Raw genomic sequence first — 13,787 nt, 5'->3', positions numbered from 1 at the left:
TTTTTTCTTTTTTAAGACTAAATAATATTCCATTGTATATAGCACATTTTGCTTATCCATCCATTATTGGACATTTGAATTTCTTCCATCTTTTGGCTATTGTGTATAATGTTGCTCTGAACATGGGTGTATAAGTAGTCTCTTCAGGACCCTGCTTTCAGCTCTTTTGGGTATCTACCTAGAAGTGGGATTGCTGAATTATATGGTAATTATATTTTTAATTTTATATTACCATACTCAGGTGCCTGGGGGGCTCAGTCAGTTAAGCATCTGCCTTTGGCTCAGGTCGTGATCCCAGGGTCCTGGGATAGAGTCCCGTGTTGGGCTCCCTGCTCAGCGGGTAGTCTGCTTCTCCTTCTACCCTTCCCCCCTGCTTGTGATGTCTCTCAAGAAAATAAAATCTTTAAAAAAATAAAAATAAATAAACTACCATACTCTTTTCCGTAGCAGCATTTTACATTCCCACCAGTAATGCATGAGGATTACAATTTCTCCACATTCTCACCAATACTTGTTATTTTCTGTTTTTTCTCTTTCTTTTTTTTTAATAGGAATAGCTATCCTAGGGGATGTAAGGTGATGCTGTGATTTTGATTTGCATTTACCCAATGATTACTGATGTTGAACGTTTTTTCATGTGCTTATTGGCCATTTGTGTATCATTGGAGAAATGTCTGTCTATTCAAGTCCTTTGCCTATGTTTTAATCAGGTTTGTTTTTTGTTATTGAGTTGTGGAAGTTCTTTATATAGTTTGAATATTAATCTTTTTTTTTTTAAGATATATTTATTTATTTGAAAGAGAGAGAATGCGCCAGGGGAGGGACAGAGGGAGAGGAAGAGAGAAGAATCTTAAGCAGACTCCCCATTGAGCGCAGAACAAGATGCGGGGCTCAATCTTAGGGCCCTGAGATCATGACCTGAGCTGAAATCAAGAGTCGGACACCCAACCAGCTGAGCCACCCAGGTGCCCCTGGATATTAACCTTTATCAGATATATAATTTGCAAATATTTTCTCCCATTCTGTAGGTTGCTTTTTCACTCTGCTTATATGTGTGTCCTTTGATGCCCAGAACTTTTAAATTTTGATATAATCCAATTTATCTATTTTTTTCTTTTGTTGCTTATACTTTTGGTGTCTTATCCAAGAAATCATTGCCAAATCCAATATTACTTAGCTTTTACCCTGTTTTCTTCTAAGAATTGTATAGTTTTATCTCTTATGTTTAGATCTTTCATCCATTTTCGGTTATATTTTGTATATGATGTAAGGGCCAAACTTCATTCTTTTACATGTGGCTATCCAGTATTCCCAGCACCATTTGTCGGAAAGACGGTTTCCCCCTTGAATGGGCTTGGCACCATTGTCAACCATTTGATCATACTGGGCTCTCTATTCTATTCCATTGGCTTCCACATCTGTCTTTATGTCAATACTACACTGTTTTGATTACTGTAGCTTTTAGTAAGTTCTGAAATCAGGAAGTATGTGATCTCCAGTTTTGTTTTTCAAGATTGTTTCAGCTGTTTGGAGTCCGTTGAGATTCCATATGGATTTAGGACAGATTTTTCTGTTTCTGCAAAAATACTCATTGGGATTTTGATAGAGATTGAATTGAATCTATAGATCTTTTTGAGTAGTCTTTTTGACATCTTAACAATATTAAGTTTTCCAGTCCATGAACATGCCATGTCTTTCTATTTATTTATATCTTCTAATTACTTTAAGGAATATTTTGTAGTTTTCTTTGTACAAATCTTTCATGTCCTTAGTTAAGTCTATTTCTAAGTATTTTATTCTTTTTGGTGCTGCTATAAATGGAATTGTTCTCTTCATTTTCTTTTTTTAAAGTTTGTTAATTTTTTTTTTTTGTAATCTCTACACCCAATCTGGGGCTCGAACTCACAACCCTGACATCAAGAGTCACATGCTCTTCTGACTGAGCCAGCCAGGAGCCCCTCATTTCCTTTTCTAATTTTTTGTTGTTAGCTTACAAAAACACTACTGATTTCTGCGTGTTGATTTTGTATCGTGCAACTTTGCTGAGAGTATTGATTGTAGGTTGTTTTTTAAATTTTTATTTATTTATTTTTTTAAAGATTTTATTTATTTATTTGACAGAGAGAGAGAGCACAAGCAGGGGGAGCGGCAGGCAGAGGGAGAGGGAGAAGCAGACTCCCCACTGAGCAGGGCGCCCGATGCAGGGCTTGATCCCAGGACCCTGGGATCATGACCTGAGCCGAAGACAGACGCTTAACCAACTGACCCACCCAGGCGCCCTAATTGTAGTTTTTTTAATTCCTAGCTGAAGTAAACGTTAGAAGCTCTTTAATTTTTTTTATTATGGAAGGTTAGAGTTCAAGTACCTCTACTATACGTGTATCCCTTAGTGCTCTATTGGGCTCATTCTTTGATAGATTATTCTGTTTCATTAAAGCCTGCTTTCAGCAATTGGATTGCTGCTGCATTTAGGGTGTAATTTCATTTAGAAATCCAGGTATCAATTTACTTATTATCTATTGATTTTTTTTAAACTTAAGTTTTTTCCTAAAAACGTCAAAACACAAAGTAAAAAAAGTTAGTCCCCAACACAAACTGGTCACCACTTTTATAATCTTTTTTTTTTGAAGATTTTATTTATTTATTAGAGCACGAGGGAGAGGGAGGGGAGGAGAGGGAGAAGCAGACTCCCCGCTGAGCAGGGAGTCCACCGAGGAGCTTGATCCCAGGACCCTGGGATCATGACCTGAGCCAAAGGCAGACACTTAACTGGCTGAGCCACCCAGGCACCCCTTTATAATATTTTGTGTTTGTGTTCTCCTATGTTCTTTTCTAATTTAAAGTTTAAGTCTTTTGTTCTGTTTTGTTTAGGAAATATTACATGTATACAAAAGTAAAGAAAATTGTATAATGAACTCATATATTCATCACTCAGCTTGAATTATCATCAATAAATGACCTGTCTTATTTTACCTGTATTCCATGTACTTCTCTATTCCTCTTTCAGTTATTTTGGAGTCTCTGACATAATTAATTTATAAATACTTAAGTAGTATGTATTTCCAGTAGGCTTCTTTAACCAAACAAATCCATTATCACACTAACAAAACAAATTATTAACATCTAATACCTATTAGATGATAGAGTTCAAATTTCCACAGTTATCTAAAATGTCTTTATAGTTAGTTGGTTGTTCAAGTCTTTATCTAAAAGACATTTCTGTTATATTTGATTACTATATAATTTTTAATATAGACTTAGTTTGTGTTTCTCTTATGAGATTAAGCATCTTTGCTTATGTTTAAGGGTAATTTATATTTCTTTTTTTATGAACTGTTACATACTTCATTGCATGTATTTTCTAGGATTGTTGGCCTTTCTCCTCTCAATTTCTGGGAGCTGTTTAGTTGACTAAGGCAGATTAGTTCACTTCAAATATTTGAAAAATTGGGAATTCAAATTTGTTGTTAGTGATAAAGAACTAATTTTAAAGTGAACTGTGCTCATGGTCATATGTCCAAGGATAAATGTGAATATTTTACATTAATTCTGCTCTTCATTTGACTATACTGTTTGCCCCCCAAAATCTAGTGTAAGACATTGAGGAACAATTCTGAGTTTTAATACAGACCGCCATTCATTCAGTGAGTAGTAATTGGAATGATATGATAGCAAAAATAAGCCGCATATTGGTAACCCTAATAGCAACAATGTAATCCGCTATAGGCACTACTTTTAAAACTGGGAAGGAATAAACAAAGTCTTCCAATTTCTGTTGAAGAGCAGCAATATTCTCTTTTTGGTTTATCGTACTGTGACTTTTTAAGGTTTACCAATAAGAACAGCTTCAAGTTTATTCTAGGAGTGTTACTGCTGCATATTATAAAACTTATTCTTTATGACCTGGAAGTGAAGCTAATACAATATTTTGAAATAATTTAAATAGGACCAGACATACTTGAGTTCCTAGGAAGAGATAGAGAGTTGGCATTTTTGATAATTAGCATTCTGCCATCTTCAACATAAGGTTAAGTTCTTTATCCTTCAAATAATTACTTTCTGTTGTTTTATAACTGGTTTGAAGAAGATCATTAAATTTTTATTAGGCAGAGTCCCTATCTTACTCATCTTTACATCCCTGTAGGTAAAAGTGCTTGACACATAGTAAAAAATTAATAAATGGTATCTGAATGAATTGCATAGTTTATAGCTTGGTCAATGGAATATTTTTTTGAACATCAGTATTTTAAATCCCATAATATATGAAAATATCAAAATTTTATATCTTTCAAATCCTGAAATACTTTACTACTTTAAAATTTGTTTTTAGATAATACTGTAGAAAGTTGGGAAAGGAAAAACAAATCACTATTGTACAAGAACAACGTCTGTGCTTTTTTGTTCGTTCTTTCCTAGTTTTAAAAGAAATGTGTGTAGCTTATTGTATTGTTGTGATCAATGTACATAGTGTTTTATATCTGGCTTATTTTTGTTATTTAATTATTTAAACTGTGCTTGCTTTTCCATGTTGTGCGTAATCATTTTAGAATTTTTATATATGCCCATTTAAAGTTTGGCCAGTTTTATTTTTAGGCTCTTAATTTAACCAAGGATAAAGTATTTGGCAGATTTCTTCTTCATGTTTCTTAGTGTTTTAGGGTCTTCAGGAGAACCCCTATTTTATCATGAGGAAGAATCAAGAAAATAAATAATGCACTTTTTAATCAGAAAACATGCCATATTCATCAGATTATAGAACATATAAAACTCACAAATATTACATGGCGGATAATTCTTTTAAATTGTATACTCATAGCTATGCTCTAATACTCATCACCCTCCCAGGAGAGTTAGTTTGTATACACTAAAAAAAGAGGAATACAGCAGTTTCTAGTATATTTAGCTAACATCCGTGTGTTTTATGAATGGTAGGTCTTAGATGTATATGTGAACTGATGAGAGAAGATAATTTCTGGTACATTGTAATACTAGATTGATCAGGGTACTTTTTCCAATTTCAGAATCATTTATAGATTCTTAAAGGTATAAATGAATGAGCACTATTAAAAAAATTAATGTTATTTTAAAATGTGTTCAGACGAGGCAAATTTGCTGAAGGCAGACTTTTTGAAACATAGTTGTTTGTCAATGTATTCCACATAGTTCCATATAAAATTAGATCTTACAACTGTGTGATAACATCAAAGACATGCCTGAAGGGTACTTAATTTTTTTTTAAAGTGGGGGATCCACTTGGAGAAACCAGTATAAGAGGCTATTTGAAAGACATCAAACATGGACTTGTCTGGACTTTGCAGGTTTTGAAGTATATATGGGAATCAAAATTGACGCATTACTTTTAAACCTTTGTGTCAGTTTAAAAAGAGAGAAAATAAATGTTTTGAATGGTGGTACCTGAAATATATAATTTTTACTTAGATATCCAAGGAAGTCTACCCACCCATAGAAACTTACATGCATCTGAATACCCCCACTGTATCTTGAGGTTTTTTTGCCTCATTTGACCAAAACACGGTAAAATGATAGCTAAAACATGCCATATACAAGACAATTTGTACACTGATCACAGGAATATATTAAGCTACATGCGTTTCTTTTAAAACTGGGCATGAATACATAAAGTCTCTCAACTTCTGTTCAACAGCAAAATGCAGATGAGACCATTTTTGTTGGAAAATTCTGGAGACATTTGTGACTGAGGTTTTTTTTTTAAAGATTTTTATTTATTTATTGAGAGAGAGCATGAGAGGGGGAGAGTCAGAGGGAGAAGCAGACTCCCCGCTGAGCAGGGAGCCCAACGTGGGACTCGATCCCGGGACTCCAGGATCATGACCTGAGCTGAAGGCAGTCGCTTAAACAACTGAGCCACCCAGACGCCCCGTGACTGAGTTTTTATATCTTTTATCTTTAGGATAATTGTATCTTTTCATGATCGTTCACTCTAATGTCTTAGTTCCTTTTGTGACAAATGCTGCTAGACCCCAGAATGCCACCATTTTACTAAATGGTCTCTTATTCATGCCAGGTCCTACCATCAGCATCTCATCTAATAATGTTTTGGTAAATGTGGTAATCAGTTTCTTAGAAAACTAGGCAGATTTTTCAGGACAAAATTAGACCCCTTTGAAGAAATAGGAAATTACAGGGTGCCTGACTGGCTCAGTCAGAAGAGCATGCAACTCTTTTTTTTTTTTTTTTGTCAGAGAGAGAGAGAGTATAAGCAGGGGGAATGGCAGGCAGAGGGAGAAGCAGGCTCCCCACTGAGCAAGGAGCCCGATGCGGGACCCAATGGATCACGACCCGAGCCAAAGGCAGATGCTTAACAGACTGAGCCACCCAGGCGTCCCAAGAGCATGCAACTCTTGATCTCATGAGTTTGAGCCCCATGTTGGGTGTAGATATTACTAAAAAAAGAAAAAAAAAAGTAATAAACTAAAAAAAAGAAATAGGAAACTATAGAGGTTCTTTTTTTTTTTTTTAAAGATTTTATTTATTTATTTGAGAGAGAGAATGAGACAGAGAGAGAGAGCATGAGAGGGGGGAGGATCAGAGGGAGAAGCAGACTCCCTGCTGAGCAGGGAGCCCGATGCGGGACTCGATCCTGGGACTCCAGGATCACGACCTGAGCCGAAGGCAGTCGCTTAACCAACTGAGCCACCCAGGCGCCCGAAACTATAGAGGTTCTAATACAACAGGATGACTACTTCTTGATTCAGTTTTGGACTATTTCATTTATTTCCTCAGATGTTTCATCAAAAATTCCTAAGATAACATTCATATTAAGACTATATAAATTAACAAAGGAATTGCATGCAATTTTGGTCCATAACATCGGTGTCATACTCACTGTTAAGAATACTGTCAGCAACTCTCACATCTATTATTTTTCCATTTGTATTAACATCTTTAAGTTCAATCGAGTCACAAAAAGTAATTTATCCATTTTGAGATAATTAATTTTTTTTTTTTAAGATTTTATTTGTCACAGAGAGAGCACAAGCAGGGGGGGAGCGGCAGGCAGAGGGAGAAGCAGACAGAAGGAGAAGCAGACTCCCCGCTGAGCAAGGAGCCCAATTCAGGCCTCACTCCCAGGACCCCGGGATCATGACCTGAGCCGAAGGCAGATGCTTAACCGACTGAGCCACCCAGGTGTCCCTGAGATAATTAAATCTTAAGAGCAAACTAAGCATCTTATAAAATCAAGAGTTTTCACTTTGGTAACAAAATAATTTATTAGGCCCTTGCAGAAATACTAGTGGTAGTATTTTGGTAGAAATTAAATTACTTGAGCTATATACATAAAGCCACTATTTGTCAAGAAAGGTGTTATTAGGCTTATTTAAAACCATAAGTAACTTGTTTTAAAGTGACAGTATGTACACTCTGTATGGGTTGTTCGGGGTAGAGAACTAAAGTAAAAAAATTAACATAGCAGTGATTTTTATTTTGTTTATAATGAATTCTTGCCTCATTTCTGCACATATGGGCCCTTAATTATTTCATTTCCTCCAATATGTTTGCCAGTGTAGGGTTAATTTGTAGTACAGCGCTTACTTAGTCTTGTGAATGCTGTTTCCTCAATAGGTATCTCAGGTTGCCAGTGTTACAATCCCAAATGCTTTGCTGAACAGACTGCCTGTTCATACAGGAGCTGCATTGTTGTATAGCCTCATTCCTTCCGATGGGTGTGGAGCAGGATTAAAGCCCACTTTATAGGGGTTCTAATTGTAGATGCCTAATTGACTTGATGAATAGCAAATGCTAAAATTTAAACACACACACATACACATACACACATAAACCTGTTTCAGGGCTGATCTGCGTGACAGAACAAATGCCTCACAGGTGTTGAATGCTTACAAGATAAAAGAGTACTCTTTCCATATTTCCCAAGAATTCTCTTTTGATGTTTATATGGATTTTCTATCTCATTGTTTCTTTTCTTAAAATGGTCATGGCAAGAATCCATTTCATGTTTGGCTACACTGAATTTTAGAAGTCAGCTAAAATTAAAAATAAAATCTATCAATGAGTAAATTTTCACACACCTTGGGAAGAAAAGAGAGTGAAAAACTGCTGACTTTAGTCTTTAACCTAGTCAGGTCATAAGTTCTTTTCTTAATTCTTCAGGAATGATTTGATGCTTTACTAAGTACCTTCAAGTTCTCATGAGTTTGTTGTTAACCTGAATTTGACGGATGGAAAAGATTAAAAAAAAATCATAGAAGTTTTAATTCTTAACATTAAAATATTTTCCTTTATTATGTTTTATATTTTAACAGTTTCCCAACTCTTAGGGCAGATATTTTTCTTTTTTTTTTTTTTTTAAAGATTTTATTTATTTATTTGAGAGAGAGAGAATGAGAGACAGAGAGCATGAGAAGGAGGAAGGTCAGAGGGAGAAGCAGACCCCCCGCCAAGCAGGGAGCCCGATGCAGGACTCGATCCCGGGACTCCAGGATCATGACCTGAGCCGAAGGCAGTCGCTTAACTGACTGAGCCACCCAGGCGCCCTAGGGCAGATATTTTTCCATAAATTTTTCTTAGCTTTTTATTTTGAGCTTATTGTAGATTCACATGAAATTGTAAGAAATAAGACAAAGAACTGTCCTGTACTCTTTACCCAGTTTCCCACGATGGTAGCATACTTTATAGCTGTAGTACCATAGCACAACCAAGAAATGGACAAAGATACAACTGATCAACCTTATTCAGATTCCTCTTATTTTATATGCACTCACTTGTAAATGTGTGCGCGGTGTTTTCTATGCAGTGTAATCACATAGATTCCTGTGACTACCGCCAAAGATCCCTTCACCGGTTTCTTAAGTTCCTGACCCCCTTTCTACCACCCCAACCCCTCCAATTTGTGGCTACCCATAATCTGTTCTTTATAATTTTTTCCTTTCAAGAATGTTATGTAAGTAGAATCACATAGGATGTACTCTTTGAGATTGACTTTTTTTTCAGCCAGCATAATTTCCTTGGAAACCATCCAAGTTGTTGCATATATCAATAGTCCATTCCTTTTTATTGCTGAATAGTGCATGTGCTATGAGTATGCACCAGTTTTTTTTTTCTTTTTAACAGTTCACCTGTTGAAGGACACATGGGTTGTTTCTAGTTTTTGGCTATTATGAATAAAGCTGCTGTGAACATTTGATTATAACTGTTTTCACTATTCATAATACTTGTTTATTCAAATTTTAGGCTGTAAAAATAAGGGTAAAATTGTATCATACCAGTTGGACATTTCCTAGAGGTGAAACTTGAGAAATAGGGCCGAAGTCTAATGCAAAAAAATTGTCCAGGGCCTTTATTTTTCTATAACATCTAGATTTCCTGGCAACACATCATTACTACTTGGTGTAGTAAGAAGAGGTGACTTTCCCTTCAGTATTTATATGACTTTTAACCTTCAGCACCATAGAGGGGGATTGGTGGGGAAATGTATAAGTTTTTTAAAACTTTTATTTGTCTAAATGATATTGTTCAGAAGCTTGTCCTAAATTAAACCGATAATGAAAAGTCCTGTTCTTAAAAATGACAAATTTATTAATGTTTCTATATATATTACATGGAAAACTTTTCGAAATGTATAACTTATTAGAATCGATAAACTACCAAAGGCAAATATTAAACCTTTGGTTTTTCAAAAATTAGTTAATACCTATTTATTGGGGACTAAACCTACCCCAAATAAATTCTTGAGTAGATATAGAACTTCAAAACTTGCTAAGCGTTATTTTTAAAAGTAAAATAAAATATCCACAATTGAGAAAATTGTAGAAAAGTAAAAAAGATTGATTTAGGAATCAAAAAAAGAAGGTTTCCTCCCTTTGTGATAATCTTATTGCAGAAAATAGAGGTCACAGAGAAAATAGAAAACTAAATAGTTTAGTGTTGCTAAATAGACATTTCTTTTTACTTAATGATCTTAATAACTGTATTATTCTAAAAAACAAGTGTTTATATCATATTTTACTTAAACATATCCCTATTTTAAGCAGTTTTATTGCTGTAAATTGTTCAGTATTCTTTGTGACTCTGAGTTTCTCTGTGGTTTGGATTATATTCTTAGGTTAGAATCCAAGAAATGAGATCTTGATGAAAGAGTCCTATTACATGTTTCTAAATTGCTTTCCAAAAGAATTGTATCAGTTTGTAATATCTCCAGCAAAGTATAGGAATATAGTTTTACAACACTTTTATCAACATATTGGGTATTACAATCTTCATAATTTTACTAAGTAATTGTTTTGGTTTGAATTTATAGTTAGTTGCTAGTAATGTTGGATAGATTTTCGTATTTGTTTAATGACTCTTTTTCTCCTTTTGTTAATTATTGTTTCTAAAAATTAGAAATGTCATCCTATTTTGTTCATATCCTTCCTTGCAGTTTCAGTGCCCTTCAGCCTGCTTTCTTCATTATAACTACCTGAATCCCATAGGCAGTGGTCTTCTCTTATGTTTCGTGTCAGACTCAATTAAAATTAAAAATACATATAACCGCTATCTTGAGTGTCCTTTGTTAAGTACTTTAGCATTAGCAGTTTTGCTCCTCGTCCCAAGACTTCCTGCTGTAATCTATTTTAATCCCAAAAGACTTGAGCCTGCATAAGCACAATTGCTGTTAGCAAATGCATAGGCTATGTCAGAACATAGACCTTCGTTTATAGTGAACCTCTAATTATATGCTTGCCCCTGCTATTATAAAGGAAGTAACTCACTTCAGGTAGAGAAAATTTTATTCTACTTAGCTGTCACAGACTAAAAGCAGTAATGTTGCAGATATACTTTTGTGACCTCAGGGTACAAGTAAGGGAAATACACTCTCCAAACTAATGGCACCTGGCTCATTATTCAGAGCCCAGAGTCGAGTGACTTAATAGTGTAGCATTAGACTCATAAACTCAGATCAACTGCTTTAGAGATGGTAAATGTATAAATAAAATACTGTGGGGTTTTTTTTTTTCTTTTTCAGGTTTACAAGTAAAAGTAACCAAACTGAAAAAGGAACGAATTTTGTAAGTATTAGTATATAACACTGATTTCTTATTTTTAAAGTAATTGATACTGATGTCCTATTTGACCTCAGTGTCTTATTTATAAGAAATTAGCTTTACAGCGTGGACCTTAGATAGTTGACAATGAGTTTTTCAGAATTCTAAGGTAAAAAGACTAACTTAATTTTGAGTATATCCTTAGTTAATATTTGCTTGTTTTACATTTTAATGTAATTTTTATACGTGCACACATATAAATGGATGTATATGTATATATAATTTTTTTTTCCATACAGTATTAAGATGAGAACTGGTCTATACATTCATTTTGATCTGTTAATATCATTCTTTTCTCAACTGTGATTAACACCTGGAATTTAAGATATTGCAAGAGGGGAACAGAATAATTCTGGGATTTCTGAACTGATATAAGAAATGGGAACAAATGAGACCCCTTATTTAACCAGTTTGAAATTACCAAAGGTTCCCCTGAATTATTTTGGTTATTTTTTTTTTTGAAAGATTTTATTTATTTATTTGACAGAGAGAGACACAGCAAGAGAGGAACACAAGCAGGGGGAGTGGGAGAGGAAGAAGCAGGCTTCCCACTGAGCAGGTAGCCCGATGCGGGGCTCAATCCCAGGACACTGGGATCGTGACCTGAGCCAAAGGCAGACGCTTAACGACTGAGCCACCCAGGCGCCCCTTATTTTGGTTATTAAGCCTAGAATCAGATCTGATTTTCTAAGTCAGAAGCAGATTTTATCCATGGTTCTTTAGGGCTTCCACATTCAGGAATCTGAAGCAGATGGCGTCATAGAATATTATTGCTCATAACAAAAATTAATATCATTGTGACTAATACCGCATTTGCATTATGGTATATACATACCAGTGGGCCTCAGTTACTTCATATTTCTAAAGCTTCCAGGGCTCTAACCAAAAGCTGGAATTAATAGCCACCCATCAAAACACACCCAGTTGTTTTTCTCCATTATAATCTGAAAATGAAAATTGGAAAGTTTTCTTTCACACCCATCATGTATGGGAAATTACTTAGATTCAAAAATATAAAATCATAAATTTTTAAAACAGGGTTTTTTTGAAGAATGATTTTATGATGCTATTTAATTATCAACACTTTTAAGTGCTTTGTATTATTGAGAGCGTACATATTTCTGCCTTACACGTGTCATTTTAAATATCCTAACCATAGAATAATCCATTTCTCTGTTTCTTATGTTTACTTCCTGCAGTTGAGAGATGTTTCTTAACTTAGAAATTAAGCCTTTTCTGAATAGTACACTTAGGGTGTGTATCTTATTAGTTAGGATTTTGCAGAGTTCTCAAAGTATCTCCCCATGAGATAATTTCTAATTACAAAGGGCAAAATTATAATATTACAGCAGAGAAACCAGGCAGAATTCATCTCAATTAAACTACCAAAGTTAACTAGAAATCAGATGTGTCAGTCTCATGTACCTCCTGATTTGATGCACTAAGAAGAGCACAACGTTACTCCTATAGTATTCTTACCAAAAATGCATAGCCCATATTTTATCATGGGGAAACATAAAAAAACCCAAGTTGAAGGACAAAGTAATTGGCCAGTACTTTTCAAAGATGTCAAGATTGTGAAAGACAAAGAAAGATGGACAGACTATCACAGGTGGAAGGAGACATGACATTAAATGCAATGTAGGGTCCTGGATTAGATCCTGGACCAGAAAAATGACATTAGAGGGACAATTGGAAAAATTTGAATAAGGTCTGTAGATTAGTTAACAGTATTGTATCAGGGGCGCCTGGGTGGCTCAGTTGTTGAGCATCTTCCTTTGGCTTAGGTCATGATCCCAGGGTCCTGGGATCGAGTCCCACATTGTGCTCCCTGCTCAGGGGGGAGCCTGCTTCTCCCTCTCCTGCTCCCCTTGCTTGTGTTCCTTCTCTCGCTCTCTCTCTGTCAAATAAATAAATAAAATCTTTAAAATTTTTTTTTTAAAAAACAGTATTGTATCAATGTTCATTTCTTGATGTTCACAGTTGTATTATGGTTATGCAAGATGTTAACATTTTGAGAAGTTGAGTGATAGATATACAGGTACTCTGTTCTCTGTTTATAACTTGTTTATAATAAATCAAATTATTTTAAGATGAAACATTTAAAAAATGAAAAAAAATTAACATTCATCCCCTGAGTCTAGGAAGATCAGCTTCTCTTCAAGCAGCTGTTGGATATTGAAGAAATTCAGTATTCTTTTAGCAAGGAATGAGAAAGAAATGGTTGTTGGATAGGTGACCAAAAATGTCACTAGTTAGACTAGTCCTACTCCTACAGTTCAGAGTGAACTGCAGCTCTTAGGGCATGATTTCCTTTTATGGCACAAATTACCTTTTGTTTCTGTGGGCAATAGGGATTTCAAAAACTCGCCAGCCTTTTAATGTACTTTAATTTGTATTGATGGTATCACCTTATGTTTATGTATGTCAGAATTATCTGCATAGTTGCAGAAGAAAACTCTATATGTAAATTCCTATGGGGCGCCTGGGTGGCTCAGTTGGTTAAGCGACTGCCTTCGGCTCAGGTCATGATCCTGGAGTCCCGGGATCGAGTCCCGCATCGGGCTCCCTGCTCGGCGGGGAGTCTGCTTCTCCCTCTGACCCTCCTCCCTCTCATGCTCTCTGTCTCTCATTCTCTCTCTCTCAAATAAATAAATAAAATCTTTAAAAAAAAATAAATAAATAAATTCCTATGATAAGAGT

At 35.1% G+C, this 13,787-nt stretch overlaps 1 protein-coding gene across 3 annotated transcripts in view; it reads left to right on the top strand.

Annotated features, from left to right (window-relative positions):
* The window catches only part of RBBP8 (RB binding protein 8, endonuclease), a 90,459-nt gene that overhangs the window by 6,292 nt on the left and 70,380 nt on the right, over positions 1-13,787 (top strand). For all 3 annotated transcript variants that reach the window (XM_034996195.1, XM_034996196.1, XM_034996197.1), the window contains one exon: positions 11,006-11,048. In XM_034996195.1, the coding sequence (XP_034852086.1) occupies positions 11,006-11,048 (43 nt within the window). The remainder of the gene's footprint in view (positions 1-11,005; positions 11,049-13,787) is intronic.

This window comes from Mirounga leonina, unplaced genomic scaffold, assembly GCF_011800145.1.
Source record: "Mirounga leonina isolate KUSES-001 unplaced genomic scaffold, KU_Mleo_1.0 Mir_93, whole genome shotgun sequence".
Classification (NCBI taxonomy): domain Eukaryota; kingdom Metazoa; phylum Chordata; class Mammalia; order Carnivora; family Phocidae; genus Mirounga; species Mirounga leonina.
Note: the sequence above shows the minus strand (reverse complement) of the source record. Positions and strands in the feature narration are given on the sequence as shown.